The sequence below is a fragment of the Jaculus jaculus genome, chromosome 1 (assembly GCF_020740685.1).
Source record: "Jaculus jaculus isolate mJacJac1 chromosome 1, mJacJac1.mat.Y.cur, whole genome shotgun sequence".
Lineage (NCBI taxonomy): Eukaryota > Metazoa > Chordata > Mammalia > Rodentia > Dipodidae > Jaculus > Jaculus jaculus.
In genome coordinates this window covers 309,468,353-309,485,540 of record NC_059102.1, presented here as the reverse complement: position 1 = coordinate 309,485,540, position 17,188 = coordinate 309,468,353, and the positions used below count along the sequence as shown (strand labels likewise).

The window sequence follows — 17,188 nt, the reverse complement described above, 5'->3', positions numbered from 1 at the left end:
AAGGTAAGAGAGAAGCTGTGTTTTCAGCCTTCCCAGAAGAAATGAGTCAGATCACATTTGCCTCATGCCCAGCCAGCTTCACAGAAGACACTCTGACAAAACTTTGCTAAACTGCCACAAAGTGCTCCTTCTCACCTTCTTGGTCTCCCTCTAAATCAGGCCCCTCAGTTCTACCTAAAATCTATCAAAATAGCAAAAATGCCTGATAATTCTTCCCAAGCAGCTCTTGCTCCTGCCTCTAGAATTCTGAGTCTTGGGGTAATCTGTAGATTGGCTCAGAATTCCTCTTCAACAAGGGTTCCAAAAGTTGCAGCATATTTATCAGTCCTTTGTCCTTGTAGCATGGCTAGCGAAAGAGAAGTCTGCCCATTTCGACAGCCTTCTAGGAGTGATGCAAGGATGAAGGAAGCAGCTAGGGTCTGTCTTCACAGCCTCACCCCGCTGACAACATATGAGCATTAAGTTCAGGACTCTTCTCACCACACATCTGGTTGTGAAAAGAATTAGCCAGGATTGAGTCCCATGGGTACGTACCGCAGGAATTTGAAAGAACCCAATACAAGCTCCATGGCATTAAAAGCCATTTGACTACATACAGGTGAGTCACTTCATTTTTTCAGCCTCAGTTTCACATAGTGTATAATGGAGTAACATCCACCTTGCTTCTGTCACAGGCTTGATATAAGGATCAAATGAGTCAACGCATGTAAAAGTAATCTGTAAACAATGCATCATAAATAATACACATATCATCAGTACAGAGCTAACCGCCCTCAGGCAGTGCTAAAGCCCAAGCTACTGCTTAGACCAGCCCAGCATTCTCCTTCCTCCAACCTGATGTTAAAGTCCTTTCCTTGGAGCTTCATTAATTATTTTCCCAAGTGACTAGGATGTAGGACCTTGGCAGGAAAAACTAAGCACTTTTTTTTTTCTCGTCTTCTTCTAGGACTATAGGTACCTGGGCTGCTACTTTAGTGAATTTGGATTTCTATATACTGTAAGTCACTCTCAACCTCCTGTTAAGATCTGGCAGCCCTTCGATCTGATTTTGGAAGGAGTTATAATATAGATTTTATTATTCTTGTCCACCCACTTTGGATCCTTAGATGGAAGTTATGTTGGCCAGCAAGGCTGATCACTTGAATGCTTTGAAGGTTATTTCCATTTCCATTTCCCAAATAGTTCCTTTCTTTGCATTCATGATCCAAGATTCACTTAGAATGACATCAAGGGAATAAGAAAATTACCTGTAATTCTTGTTGTCTGAGTGGAGCCTGTCACAACAGATCATTATTGTGGGAGAGGGAACATCTTCAGTGTGCTCCTGGGGAGGGCTCCTGACTCTCTCCTTTGCTCCCTCCCTCTCTGCTGGACTCTGGTGAGTGGGTCTTCACCAGTGCCAGCCCCAAGGGAGTAGAAAAGACCCCATCAGGACACTGGAAGGGAAAGAATCCATAGCCTCAGGCAGCTCCAGGCCCTGCTGCTTGGGGTTCACTAGAGGCAGGTACAGGGCAATAGTTCCTAACGGCATCTGTCCCTGGGACTTTCCCAAAATGCACAGCAGAGTACAAATCCACCCAATAACTGCACAAGGCAGGGCCCAGCAATGTTTTTGGGGGTTTTGTTTATTTTTAACAGAGTTAGTCAAGTAATCTCATGAGTAGGAAATTTTGGAAAATAGTGATCCAACAGGAAAGGCCTCTAGGCTGGGAGTTTAAAGACCTTGACAGTTGTGTGACTTCATTAATGGCAGTGATGGTGATAGATTCCATTAATGGAATCTGTTTAAGAGTGGAGGGGAATGGGGATGAACTGCAATAATATGTTACTTCAGTATCTTTCAAAGGGTGCCTGAGATGGAATCAGATTTTTGCAGATTATTAGAAATCCTACAGATGTGGTTCTGGGCCTTGGGCTGGCAGCCTTTCCTCATCCTAGTGCTCAGCTCTACGCAAAACGCAGAGATGAGAGGCCCACCATCTTTGTGAGACCACCCTGCATTAGTCAGCAATACCCCAAGCTGCAGACTGAGCCCCCAGAAAAGCAGATGCTAAGCTCCTGCCAGCAAGCTTGGTGGAGGAAATGACAATTGTCCCCAGGCTCTTAATGAGTCGACACATGGCAGAGAGGAGCAATCCATCCACCAGGGGACACCTGCTTCCACACTCCCTCCTCCAGCTCAGCCCCTGACTCAGCTGTGACTCAGGCAAATGCAGGCACTCCTGCATCATCCCTTGGGCCCCGGTGGGCGCTCACCCCTTCCTGCCCTACTTCATCTCTTCAGCTCAGAGATTCAGTCTGGATTTTCAGATCACTTAGCATGTCTTTAAGCAGGATGGATGGAAAAACACACAATGCTTAAATATCAAAATATTCCCATTTAAACTTTTCATCTCTGGGTTTATTGTAATTTATCTATAGCACTATTTCGTATCATATGCATACAATCTCGTTCTTTTGGTGGGAAGGGCACATCTTCCTTTCCCTAGTCAATTGTATTGTCCCAATGGACACAGACCACACTTTACACAAGACTTACTTTATACCCCAGTGGTGAAATAGGAAGCTAACATGTATAGGCACTTCCTATGCAGGGCATACTATTCAGAGAAGAAACAAAGGGACATGCAGAGAAAAGCCCGGGGCACAGAGGATAGCCAGCTCTGCCTTGACTATTTAGCCTTATCTCCTACCCACATACCCAGAGCAATTGCCTTTGCTCTCTATTGAAGGTCTGGAGGTCTAAGTGATTCATGCAGCCCTATAGATAACCTGGTCCTCCTCAGCACCCCTCCCAGATTATTTTAATAGCTGCTCTCTTTGCACTGATCATTTTTAATGGTTTGCCTTTGTTTTGTTGGCTTTAGAACTGCAGCTTTCCAGTTTTCATAATTCTTCTGTAATGATTTCAACCTTCACCAAGATCATACATGTCCCTGACCTTAAAAAGCAATGTATTTGGTCCCTGCAGCTGGTGCTATGGGGTTCTTTGGTGGTGAGAAGCCTGACACAGTGCTCAGTCTAAAACAACTACTGCCACAGCTATCCAGTATTCTTCAACATTGCCTGAGCAAGTTAAAATCCAAAGCTGGTGATTAAGAAATTATGTTTTTATCATATTGGATGGGTGCCCAGACAGACCAGACCTAGGCTTTCCGAGGCCAGGGACACTAGCTAATCTAAAACTCAGCACCAGGGTTATGGCTTGTGTCTTCCAGCCCTTGGAAGTGCCAGCACTGGGCTGTTCTCCTGGTTCATCTAGGGCAGGCCAAAGCAACTGTGCAGTCTTTTGGCAAGTCTATACTCCTCCAGCCATTGATACCAGCTCCTCATCCCCTCAACCCTCACTCAGTGACTTCCTTCCAACACTGTATATGTAGGGCTTATTATTATTTTGGAAATGCCATGAAGTACAATGGATGCTCATAGACTGGTACTTTGGAACTCCAGTCAAGTGGTTCTGGATATCAACATGTTGATCAAACCCTTGTCAGAGTATACACAGAACCACAGGTAGAGAATGGACCATGGTTTGGAACATATAAGCATCATCCTCCTTCAGTGATTTGACCCTATCACATCTCTCCATAACAAGAGTGAAAGCTGTGATGAGTCTATAGGGAAAGCAGAGGCTGTGAGACACCTAAGGTTGGGTGGTGTAAGGAATTTTTGGCTGAACATTCTGGTGAGTTTATTTGTCCTTGAAGAGAAATGAACACACGGGTGTGTCAAACTTCTCATGCTTCAAGTAGGAATCCACAGTTTGGGTGAGGCTCAGCTAGGCAGCTCTTTTGTTGGTCTTGGCTGGATGTGCCTGTGCTTGCTGAGAGTTGATGAACTGTCACATATAGTGGCAAGGGTAACCAAGTTCTTTTCTCTCCTCATGTAGCAGGGTCGTCCAGGTGTGTAAATGGTTGCAGTTGCAAGGGTCCTGTGAGGAGCTAGAGGACAAGCTCTATGCACAGGATCATATTGCTTCTCTGTGTCACATTTGCTGTTGGGCCATTGGCCAAATCAAATCACATGGCCACTCTAGAGTAAAGGGGTGAAAATAAAACAGTGCAGCTCTTAATGAGGAAGGGATCTGTGGCCACTCTTGCCAACTGCACATATTACATAATCCAGAAAGTTCTTTGCTTTGGGATTTAGGTGAAACCTCTCATCCAGAGCACAGTAGAACAGGAAATGCTCTTTGCTGAGGAAAGAAACATCTTTCACCTCCCAAAAGTATCTCTAATAGCAGGCCAGAACCAGGATGGCAGAAATAGTCCTTGGTAAATGAAATATGAAATAGTAAAGACTGAGTGGTTTTTGCGGGGATAATGACCCATATAAAATATACTTGAGACTGTGTATTAAACCTTTCATATTCTTTATCTGGTATTTTCTCTTCCTCTTCTTCTTCTCTTTTGTGTATTTTAAACATCGGTCAAAGGCACCTGATGACACCCTAAATCAGAGTATAGAGGGAGGTGGACTTCTGTGTGTGGCAGCAACAGCCCATGGACAGTCCAGGAGAGAAGAGGAAGAAAAAGAGCCCTTACAGTTCAAGGCTCAGATGGTGCTGTGTGCAGCAACAAGAGAAAAACCAGTTGATGTCCTTGGGATGACAAAAAAAAAAAAAAGACCATGTAGACATCTTTTCAAAATGCTATATTCTGTTTGTATCAGCCACTCAAGCATTGTGATTCTGAGCAGCAGACTGAAGTCATTTCTCTGATTGTCCAAGAGGTCACCATATAGTCAGCTCACTGATTTTAGCGTAGCAACAGTCACTAACTTGTGATCAGGAAGTGATGGGAAGAAAAGGTACATTTTGCCTTAATGTGATCTTCCTGTGTCAGCAGAAAGCCTTCTACTCATAGCAACTAAATCCTCTGCCTCCAAACATAGCATAGAACATACAGAGATGTACACTGTACGCAGGGGCAATTTCTGGAGACCAGCGGTCCAGGACTCTCTCTCTTTCAGGACTGGATATAGTCTTGAAGTGGGGCAGGATAAACTCTGTGGATTGGAACTCATTATGTGGGATGTTGTCATACATCACTGTTTTCTTGCTAACTTTCCCAAGCTAGCTAGATGGGCACTGGGGTTTGGAATCTGTCTCCCTTAAAGGATGCCTGCTAACCCTTGCCAAAGCAGAGATCAGCAAATCTTCCAAGAAGGTCCTGGGGCCTGCTGGCTCACAGATTTGTGTCTTGTCCCTGGAGTCTATATGTCTTATTTCTGGTCATCCAGAGAGGTGTCTTGAAAACATCAGACCACAAGGGACATCCTGGTTGGAAAGTCACTCTAGGGAGAAGCAGAAACAGGCCAACATTAAAGCACAAGTGGCATTAAGAAAGTGGCAGATTTTGTAGACTTGCAATGATCATTCCTAAGCCCAGGTGGCACTGGGTAGGTCAGTATACATCCGAGAGACCACAGTTCCTTGGCCACAAAATAGCTTCCCAGCCCCCTGAGATTAACTATATCATTCACAGCTCCACAACAGCAAGTATGGATGATGTCTACAATAAACCTGAAATTGCCTGAAAGTATCTCCCCTACTCATAGCATCTCAAGATACTGCGTTTTCCTATTGAAAAAAAACAAGATAATCGTTTGGAAGGAGTGAACATGTACGTCTAGCCCTTTTTCCATTAATTTTTACTTCTTTTCCTATTACATACCAAAAAAAAAAAGGTCCAGAGCTGAAGTTGGAGTTCTGTGGTAGAGTGCTTGTCTAAAATGGACAAGGCCCTGGATGTGATCCCCAGAAGAAGGAAGGAAGAAATGAAGCAGGGAAGAAGGGATGGAGGGAAAGAGGAAGGTAGAGGAGAAAGGATGGAGAAGAAGAGGGAAGGAGGAAGGGAGGGGAAGAAGAGAGGAAAGAAGGGAAGAGGAGGGAGGGAGGAAGAAAGGGGAGGGAGGAAGGGGCAGGAAAGGAAGGGAAGGGAGGGAGGGAGGGAGGGAGGGAGGGAGGAAGGGGAGGAAGGGCAGAAGGAAGGGGAGGGAAGGAAGGAAGAGAAGGGAGGGAGGAAGGAAGGGGAGGGGAGGGAAGAAGGAAGGGGAATGAGGAAGGAAGGGAGAGGAGGGAAGGAAAAAGGAAGAGAAAGGAAGCGAGGGGGAGGGAAGGAGGGAGGAAGAAAGGAAGGAAGGAAGGGGAGGGAGGGAGGGAGGGAGGGAGGAAGAAAGAGAAGAGAGGAAGAAAGAGAAGGGAGGAAGGAAGGGGAGGGTAGGGAGGGGAATGAGGAAGGGAAGAAGGGAGGGAGAGGAGGGAGGGGAGGGGAGGGGAGGAAGAAAAGGGAGGGAGGGAAAGGAAGCGAGGGGTCGGGAGGGGAGAGGGCCGCGGGGGCGGGGGCGCGTCCTCACTCACGGTTTTCTTGGCGGGCTCCTTTTTCCTCCTCTTCTCCGAGTTGCTGTGGTAGGGCAGGTCGCGGCTGCGGTAGGACGGGCCCCGGCTCAGCTCGAGCTCGCTGTAGGGCGGCAGCGTGTCGTCGGCCGCGTCCCCGCCGTCGTCGTCGTCGTCGTCGTCGTCGTCGTCGTCGTCGTCGCTGCCACCGCCGCCGCCGCCGCCTCCGCCGCGGGCGTGGGACGCGGCCGCCTCGTAGGCGTCGGGCGGCGACCAGGCGTAGTAGCGGGCGCCGCGCCGGGCCGGCGTGTCCAGGCTGCCGCCGCGCGCGCGCTCGTACTTGGGCGCCGGGCCCGGCGTGCGGCTCACCAGGCGCGGCAGCGGCGCGTCGTCGGCCGGGCGCCGGCGCGGGGGGCTGGGGCCGCCGTACGTCCAGCCGTCCGTCAGCGGCTCGCGGCTGCGGCTGCGGCTGCGCGGCGCGTAGTACTCGTCCGCCGAGCCGTCGGCGTAGAAGCCGCCGTGCGCCCGGGACTCGGAGCGCTCGAAGCGGCCGCCGCCGCCGCCACCGCCGGCCCGGGGACCCTCGTGGCCGCCGTTGGCGCGGCGGGGCCGCTGGCCGTACGAGTCGGCGAAGGCCGCCAGCTCGTCCATGGACACGGCCGGAACCCCGGTGGCAAAGTTCTTCCTGGACAGCATCTCCGACTTGCAGCGTTGCTGGCTGCGGGCACAGGAGTCCGCGGGTCAGTGGACCGAAAACGCCGTGGGCTCGCCTGGGGTCAGCGGAGGGCGGGCCCTAGCATTCTAGGGGTGGGGGTGGGGGGGCCCTGTCTTTGCAGGAAGCATCTCGGGCACCCCTGACGCCCCCACTTCATGAGTTTGTGTGAAGAACCAGAGTGGAGTTGTGTATCTAAAAATACTACGGGGGGAGGGGGGGGCTAGGGCTGGAGAGATGGCTCAGTGATTAAAGGTGCTTGCTTGCGAAACCTGACAGGCCCAGGGTTCGAGTCCCCAGTACCCATTGTAAAGTCAGATACACAAAGTGGCACAGAAGCAAGCCCTGGTATTCCCATTCTCTCTCTCTCTCTCTCCCTCTCTCTCTCTCTCCCTCTCTCTCTCTCTCTCACTCTCTCTCTCTCTCTCTCTCTCCTCCCTTTCTGCTTCCTAATGAATAAATATAAAATATTTAAAAATAAAAATACTTTGTGACCCATAGAGTGCTGAAGCACACTGGAGGACTTTCTTCTGGTCGTCCTGACAGCGACAGGTGTCACCCCACCCTCCCTGGCAACACAGAGTTCTGGTTCCAGAAGACTGTGATACTGGTGACATACAGACGCCTATTCTTCCTGCAGAGCCAGGGACCAAGTTACCTCTTAGGACAGGAGGCCCTGGAAACCCTGCAGTACGCACCGTGACTGCTGAAGGTGCCACTCAGGAGGGCACTTATACACAAACTAGGTAAAATCTTGGCCTCTCCTTCTGGTCTTATTCCCCTGGCTACATTCTTTACGTTTCAACTTTAAAAAAAAAAAATAGGGCTGGAGAGATGGCTTAGCCTAAGCGTCCAGGTTCAATTCCTCAGCACTCAAGTAAGCCAGATGCACAAGGTGGCACACACATCTGGAGTTCGTTTGCCATGGCTGGAGGCCTTGCTGTGCCTGTTCTCCCCCCAACCCCATCTCTATCTCTTTCCCTCTTTCTGTCTCTCAAATAAATAAGTAAAATATCGGAAAGAAAAATACACCAAGAGGAGAGCAATGTGTCAAGGCTCACTGTGCCTAAAGCACACATTTCAAAAGGCCTTGGAGGATTACTTCTAGCCATGGTACCACAAGGACACAAGAAATGTGACAGAGAATTCTTGGAAATCAACCCAGCACAATAACCTCTAAACAGGAGGCATGCTATCAGGCCTGACCTGCCTTCTGGCCCCTCACAGCCATCACCTGTGCCTGAAGCTCTCCCGATCCTCTTTGGTATACTCCAGGGCTGCCGGCCCCCTGTTCGCCCCACTGCTGCCTCCCATGACACCTGACCAGTAGTCAGGATTGCTCTCCAAGTCCCCGGACATAGGAAACTGCTTGCTTCGCATCTGATGGTAAGACTGACGGAAATTGCTGTCATCCTCGTGCAGGGAGCTGAGTTCCGAGATGGTGTTGTTATCTGCAGGGACAAAACCAGGCATGATAGAGTTTTCTACATGTTAGGAAGGGAATGGTGTCATGAGCTGAGCTGAGAGGCTCCAGAAACTCCTGCATGAGGGGACCAGGGTGGGCTGTAGGCCTGCACTAGGGATATTATTGTTCCTAACTCAGCAGGAACTGGCTCCAGCTCCAACCCAACTTGCTTACAGAGAGGGAGGCTTCCTACATGCTCTGTTCTTGGAATAAGTGGATAATTGCCTTTGTTCCACCTAAGGCAGGCTTCCCAGAACTCAGACTCTCTGCAGCTGGCCTCCTAGTACATCATCATCCTTGTTCAAATGTGTTTTTCTCTGTCCTGTATAATTCTAGGATGAGCAGTGATGATCTCAAGCATGCTGGACCAAAAGAGCCAAAGAGAAAGACAGCCATAAGTCATAACATCTTTTCTGCTGCTGGCTCATTCCCAAGATGGGACATTCAGAGCCAATGCCACCCCATTGAGGAAACACAGCATGAAATCAAGGTCAAGAGAAAGTGTACACCTGGTATTGGTACACTTCCCTTTTAGACCACTGTCATTTAGAAACCGGCTTATCCCTCCCAAGTAGCACCAAGTCTACTACAAAGAAAAGTAGAACTTTTTCTTTCCTATCAAAACATTCCAGGTATAAGGCCAGACAAACAGTAGGGAGGTATGAGAAGAAAAGGGGAATGATCGGGTGTGGTTGCCCTCAACTTTAATCCCAGGGAGGGAGTTGAGACCATCCCTGAGACTATGTAGTGAATTCCAGATCAGCCCGGGATAGAACAAGACCCTACCTTGAAATAGCCTTTAAAAAAAGAGGGAGGGAGGGAGGAAGGGAAAAAGACAGAAAAGGTCAGCCTGGGCTAGATGCTGCCTCGAAGAAACATAAAATGGGGTAGGGGAAGGGGCTGCCCTTTGTGGCCGGTAGGCTATAACTAGTCCTTTGGCCCAAGCCTAAATAATCAAGGGGGGCAGGAGTTGTCTAGTCACAACTTTCTCATTTCCTAAGTAGCTTTTTGCAAAAGCACTTGGGAACACAGACCCAAATCACAATCTAGTCTGGAGAGAAGAGAAAGAAGAAAACCCAATTATTTTTATTTATAGAACTTGAAATGTATTGAATTTCATTTTACCTAAAAAATAAATCCAGTGAATTTGTTTTCAATGTAACTGAATCCACATGTTTTCTAAAATCTTTTCATTAGGACTTCAAAAATATTATTCAAAACAACATTTACTAGCTAAGATCTTGCTGTTGAGTGAAAGGTAAGCCAAGATTAGATGTGGGAAACACAAATATGGGTCTCAGGCTCCCTGTGCTTCCCCCTCTCTGTCTCCAGTGGTACTGAGAAGAGCAGAGTTTTGCACAAGGAAGCATCCCCTCATCACCTCATCCTCCTAGTCCTATTTTACCAGGAATGCCTCAGTTTACCCACGTGATGATTCTAGACATGTTTATATGTAGTGTGCACGCATGTATGGATGCATGTCCTTATGTGTGTGAGTGCACTCTTGCACATGTGTAGAGGCCAGAGGTCAATGTTAGGTGTCTTCCTCAATCATTCTCCACAGTGTCTGTCATTGAATGCAGGGCTCATTGATTCAGCTAGCTGGCCAGCAAGCCCAGAGGTCCTCTTACCTCTCTCTTCCCAGCATTGGGATTACAGGCATATGCCACCAGGCCTGGCTTTTGATGTAGGTGCTAGGAATCCAAACTCAGGACCTTGTGCTCACATAGCAAGCCCATTGTCAACTAAGCTATTTCCCTAACCTGATCAATTGAGTTTGAATTATATTTTTTAAGCATTCTTTCTTCCTGGACCAGTTTATGTCTATTTGAAGGAAAAAATAATGCAGATCCTATTGGTTAGTAAAATATAGAATGTTCCCTCTTTCATGATTCCCATGAATTCCAATTTTCTAAGAAGCATACAGGAAACAGCTTTAAAATGCACCAAATAAAACCATTATAAAACACTCTTGTTGGCTTAGATCTTTCTTTCAACCTCAGGGAATACCTGACCTTTTCATTTCTCCAGATTGTAAGGAATATCACTGTTTGACCATTCATGGTAATAAACAGTCCAGGGTGTTTGGTTCACTAAAATTTCAGCCAAGCTGAACATACCCCGCTTCAAAGACACCCAACAATGTGACTCTGGGACAGGGGTAGGCGACCATTTTCTATAAATGACCAGGGACTAAACATCTTGGACTTTGTGAGCCAGACTGTCACCACTCTTCTTTCTGTCATTCAGGCACGAAAGTAGCCATAGTGAATGTGTATGGCTATGTTCAATTAAACTTTATGTATGAAGACAGAAATTGAAATACTCTTGACCCAAGAGATGGTGTTTGCTGACTTTTGCTTTATAAACTCTGACTGAAAACATCCAAGAGCAAATGCCACTTAAAGGCACAGGAGGGTCATACTGGCTAGCAAACTCATGACCTCTGACCCCAAATTCTTACAGAATCTGAAACTGAGATTCTTTTTAAATGAAATTTTCAACGTTGTCCTATTCCCACAATCCACCCTAGGATTTTCTTTGCTCTTTAGAAATAGAACCAAGCTCTAAAAGAGTATGAACTATATTCCTGTTTCACTCCATGCAGTTATTGTAATGCCAGCCTGCAGGTGCCAGGCAATCTATGCTCCAGTTCTGGCACTGGCACTGAGTATTGGCATGGGTTATTTTCCCTTTCTGACTCATTTTCTTCCTCTATAAAGTAAAGGAGGTCCTTTCTAATTCTTACAAGTGATGAGGCCATTGTCTCAACAGAAACTATAACCATGGAGCCATCCACGCTTTACTCAAAAGTTTCTTGTATAAAGATCATAAGATTGGGAATCATGAGACCTGGGTGCTATTTCTGATTCCATAAGTACAATCCTTGATCCTCCTGCTTCCTCATCTGTATACTGCACACATTAACCTAGATGGCCTCCGAGGTCCCTTACAACTATATCATTCCACGACCTCATCACCAGCCAGCCACTGGAGACCACTGGGGTCAAGGTAGTCAAACAGAAGACATCACATAAAGCCTGTTCTTTACTTTTGTTCTTTGTTAACTTTTTCTCCATGTTGTGATATTCACGGATTTCCTGCCCCAAGTTTCTCCTGATCCATGATGCTCTCTGTCCCCTCACAGAGGTCCTTGACAACACTGTTACCACTAGCTCGTCAAGTGCAATGACATCTGCATTCCTGACATTCCAATCTGGAGGCAGTCTTTTTATAGTCAGTGCAGTGGGAGGATGCAGCAATGGGTGCAACACAGACAGGATGGATTTAGAATTGCAAACTGGGTGGAATATGTTGTCCTTAATCTGAATAAAGCTCCTGTAGTCTGGGACTGTTTTCCCAACAACTCCATCAACTCTCTCCTCGGTTCCAAGAAGGGGGGGTTCAAAGAAAGCACCCGGTGACCTCACCACCATGTCTGCCAGCACCCTCTTGGTAATTAGCCCATCCACGTCAGACCTGCCCTGTTCTGCCTCTCCCATGATAGACAGTAATTTGGAATCCACCAGAAAGAATCAGCTGCGTCAGCCACAGTCTCCAAGAGCTGGGGATAAGTTAAGGGTTGGGGCCATGCCACCTATAGACTTAGTAATTAAAAAGTTCTTGGCCCAGAGGAGCAGCCTCTTTGCTCACCCCTCAATCTCTGTGGTTGGGCGTCTTGGAGAATGCTAGCCTCTGTTCCCCAGATTCATTTGCCAGACTTGCTCTTTCACTGTCACTGAGCCCTCCACACGGTGCTTCAACATGGGAGTTCTTCGCCGCTAAGGGCCCTTTATCGTGGGAACACTGATGCCAGAGCCTCACAACTTAAGCCATTATTTTGAATGTTTCTTAAATGGAATAGTAAGGGGACACTGGTTTAATAAAATATTTCAAGCCCAGGATGCTGTAGCCATATAACCTTCACCATTGACTACTCCATGGAGAGATGGATACAAATCATAAGCCAAACCTTTCTGCTCCACACACCACCCCAGAAGCGCCTCCTACCCCCTTCTGTGTCCTCAGAGTTTTCTTTCCTGGGGTCCCTAGTGCCCCTGCTGGTCTGACCCGGTAGGCTCAGGACTTGCCAAGTGTGATGAGTCTCAAGTCCCTTTAGCTACTAAGTCCTGCAGGAGGCCCAAGGTCACATGAAGCTACCAGGTGCTCACATCTGCCTCTCATCCTTCTGGCTGGATCGAACTGAGCCAGCTCCTTCTCCACATAGTACAGGACCTTCATGGAGTCTCTCTCTTTGTCAGCTTGGATCCGGTAACCTTTGCGAACTGTAGAGAAAAGCACAAGAAGGTGAGCTAAAAAAAAATGGCCTCCATTTTACCAAGCAGAAAATATGAGTCCCAGTTAGAACAACTCTTTTCTGAAATTATCCAGAAATAAGAAGTTATACCTATACACTGAAGCCACACCCGAGATCCATTGCCAGAGGGTGTTATTGGAACAAAGGACCTGAAGGTCAACAAAATCCCATTACAGTATATTGTCAGTCACATGCTACCTTCTCCTTCCTATTGTTTGACCTTGTACAGCTGTACTTCAGGCTCATCTTCTCAAAGCTTTTGAGTTCCATGGGAGGAGAAAGCTCAACTAAAAAAAAAACACACACTTTCTGGATAGAGGGCACATGCCACTCCTTATAGTCTGAGGATCAAACTTCACTTGGTAGACAAACAAATAAATTTAAAACAGATTGCCAAACATCAGAGACATTTGCAAAGGTGGCCCCTGAGCCTCTAGTTGCCTGGGAGATGGTATAAAAACTCCTTAAGCTGTATGGTGTATGCTTAAGAGCTAATATTAGATTCTCAACTGCATACACAGAAGCAGAAAACAAGATGTACAACACATGGATTTCTAATCATGGTTCCATCTTATTTTTTTAGCATTTTCCTTTTAGGAAAAGTGATGCCATATTTTAGACATGATTAATTTAATTCAGCCTGCTGTTAGGTGGTTACAGGCAGGTGTTATTTTCAGAGTTTAATTAAAAAAATACCCTAAAGCAGGGGAGATGATACTATATCCCATATCCCCATCACTCATAATGTCAAAGATTGTTTGAGACCCATAGCAGTTAAGTATTAATCTAGCCCAACACCAGCCCCAGGGGTGATCAGACATCAGCAGGCATTATGCACAGATGAATGAGAGGGGGCAACAATGAAAGAGAGAGAGGAATAATGAAATGGGGAAGGGACCATGGCAATTAGACAACACTTACTGGGCACTGAAAATGTGCTAGGTACTGTGCTAAATGTTTATGTAGCCACGTGTTCCTCATAATCACCCCAGGAAGTACTATTATCAGTCACATTTTGTGGATGAGAACTTCAGCTCAGGAGGATTTCATGACTTATTCTGGAATAATGTGGCAGTACTAGGCCTGAAATCATGTAGTTTCACCGAGTGAAGCTTAGGGCATCTTAGCTCTGTGAAGTCTAAAAAGAGAGATACTAAAAAAGAGGTAGATGAAGAAGACCAGATAGTAATGGCCAGAGTAGGCAACCCTCTTAAGCGTGCTGTGGAGTGTATGATGTGCAGCATGGTTCTATCTTCCAGTCAAGAGGAATGTAAATTGGGAGTAAACCGAACCCAACATTCCCTGTACCCAAAGTGGGGCAAGTAATATAAAGACAGCACATAATTCTATATGCATCCAATAAAAGGCCTGTTTTATAGTCTCTGAACATATTATCCCAGCTGAGGACAAAGCCCCACCCACAAGCTATTGACAAGGAAGATTAAAATATAAAACCTCACAGCCCTTTAATCACAACCTAGGCACTGAAGACAAAAGTCGCCCACACATCCATTTGCAGGTGCACTGATTTTCCACACGAGAACATGCTGGGCAGTCCTCATCCATCTCAAAATGTGAAATTACCTAGAAAACATTAATGTGTCTCAGTATACACTTTTCAGTGGCACCTTTTCCCAGGGGTTAGATCTATAATCCTTATGTAGAATGAACTATTAGCAGAAATGATTTTATCAAGCTACACAGTCTTCCATCTCTGCAGAGGCATTTACAGAGTAGTACAGACAGTTCAATTAAAATGCAATTATCCCACGGAACTGTTATGTCTGTTCCAAGGCAGTTATATCTGATGGATGAGGTGCAGAGTTAGGAAACCAGCCTGGGCATCTTCTAAGCCTGTTGCTGTTGGTTTACTGAGAGGCTTTTGATGAACGAAGACCTATCAGAACCCAGTTTTCATGGAACCTCTTCAAGAAGAGAGGATGACCAAGACCAGATCAGTGGATCGCTTTGAGTTCTTAGCAATTAATAGAAACATCTCAAAAGCCACCCTACCCAAAAGGTTTTTTGTTTGTCTATTTTTGTTTTGACTCTCATAATTCTCTCTGGCTTTCTGTTTCAATCTTTCCCCTAACTTCAAACTCATTTCATTTGAAATTTATTATGGGCCTTAATATATTATAGCTTATTTCAGGTTCCTTATACAAATGTCTAACCTCAAGAATTCTTGAAGGAAAAGGGTCCCTTTCATCGCAATCTTCCCATGCCTCACACTATGTTACATGCAGCCCTTAGTAAATGCTTGTTGAATTTATGTCAGTAGAGGGATGGAGGAGGTTAATGATCTCTTTGGAAAGAGAATTTTTCAGCAGGGCATTTGGCTATAAACCATAAACTTGCTGAACACAATTACCAGGCCTTTCTCTTCACCTCTATATATCTAGGATAGAGCCTGACACATTATAGACACGTGTGTGTGCAAATGAATTAGTGGAACTCTATTTTATGGATTACAAAATACAGTATATTAAGTCATGTGGGTGGTTCATTGGAGAATTTCAGCCATGATGGGAGAAGCTTGAATGGTAGCTTGAGGAAGCAGCAATATTGTTTTATTATTACTGACAGTTATATTCTAAGAGAAGAATACTAGCCTAGTTGGAGATGTTAAGGAAAGGGACTTGTCTACCTCTACCTGTAGCAGTGACCTTACCTATGTGTCCTTAATGTGGGAAGCACTTTTATTATAAACCTGCAGAGATAAGAGGTCACAGGGTGGGTGCACAGAACTATTGCCAGCCGTCCCCATGTGGAGAGGGATAGCAGTTATTCTGAGCAACAGCTGGGAAATTCTTAGTTAATTGCAACTTGGACTGGAGCTCAGACTGTTTTCTGTGTCACTGGAAACAATTATGTTCCTCGTTATGATGCAGATTTGATGGTGTGCATAGGTTATCAGGTCTCTAGAGAGTTATAGCAACAACAGACTCAAATGAAGATGATAGTTTTTAAATTATATATATATTTTAATTTATTTGCAAGAGGAGAAAGACAAGAGAGAGAATGGGCACTCCAGGGCCTCTTGCTACTGCAAATGAACTCCAGATGCATGTGCCACTTAGTGTATTTGACTTTACGTGGGAAGTGGGGAATTGACATTGAGTAGTCAAGCTTTGCAGGTAAGTGCCTTTAACTGCTGAGCCATCTCTCCAGCCCTGAAGATGACAGTTTTGGCTTTTAATGCAGGTGTTACAAAGAGACTCCCCATACGAGATACTTTCAGCTTGGACTTCTCTGTTGCAGCAGCTCCAGACCTTCAGGAACTTAAATTCTTCTAACTTGTCAAAACACAGAGACAAAGTGCTTCTCTTTGGACTTTATGAGGTTCATCCAGTTGGTTTCAGAAGCTAAAAGTCAAGGCAATTCTCCCTTTAAAGAGTGTGGGTTTTTGTTTTAATAAATGTAAGCTCCAAGTTTGATTTTGCAATCCATTAAATCATTCTCTCAGCTGCATCAAGTCTGGCTCTGTGTCACATATGTTCTCATGAGCATGTGAATCACCAGAAAACCTTTCTTGATCCCTCCTTGCCAAAGACAAGACTCTCTTTCTGACCCTGCATCATAGAACACTTGTCACATACTGCTTTGTGTTTTTAGCTCTTTTTATTTCCATTTATAAACCCTCAGCACTGACTCTGCTAGACTGAAAATTCCTTAAGGACAGGGAAAACTGCAGGGATTTATAATTTTGCTGTTTCTGAGATAAGGTCTCAAATATAACCCAGACTGGCCTGGAACTCAATCTGTAGCCAAGATAGGCCTCAAACTTGTAGCTTCTCCAGCCTCTGGAGTACTGGGACTCTGAGTGAGTGCTACCATAGCCAGCCATGAAACATCTCTTGGTTAGAAAACATATGGACCCAGGCATAGCGACCTTGTGCCTATAATTCCAGCACATGGGATTACACACAGCACACAGTATATAGGAGGATTTCCTTGAATTTAAGACCAGCATGAGTTACACATAGAAAATTTGAGGCCAGTCAGAGTTACATAGTAAGACCCTATCTCAAAAACAAAATAAAAACCCAACATGGAATAGTGTCAGATTGATATTTATCTGTAATTTGTCTGAAGTCAAGAGAACCCTCTGAAGTGTTGGTGATACTTTGGTTAAGAAATGTCCTAGGGGGGCTGGAGAGATGGCTTAGCGGTTAAGCGCTTGCCTGTGAAGCCTAAGGACCCCGGTTCAAGGCTCAATTCCCCAGGTCCCACGTTAGCCATATGCACAACGGGGTGCACACATCTGGAGTTCGTTTGCAAAGGCTGGAAGCCCTGGGGCGCCCATTCTCTCTCTCTCCCTCTATCTGTCTTTCTCTCTGTGTCTGTCACTCTCAA

At 45.9% G+C, this 17,188-nt stretch overlaps 1 protein-coding gene across 4 annotated transcripts in view; it reads right to left on the bottom strand.

Moving 5' to 3' along the window:
* Positions 1-2,379: 2,379 nt before the first annotated feature.
* Positions 2,380-17,188, bottom strand: part of Ildr2 (immunoglobulin like domain containing receptor 2) — a 66,805-nt gene continuing 51,996 nt past the window's right edge. For all 4 annotated transcript variants that reach the window (XM_045149178.1, XM_045149183.1, XM_045149184.1 and 1 more), the window contains 4 exons: positions 12,687-12,800; positions 8,284-8,500; positions 6,362-7,055; positions 2,380-5,295 (listed from right to left, as the gene is read on the bottom strand). In XM_045149178.1, the coding sequence (XP_045005113.1) occupies positions 5,260-5,295; positions 6,362-7,055; positions 8,284-8,500; positions 12,687-12,800 (1,061 nt within the window). In that variant the 3' untranslated portion in view covers positions 2,380-5,259. The remainder of the gene's footprint in view (positions 5,296-6,361; positions 7,056-8,283; positions 8,501-12,686; positions 12,801-17,188) is intronic.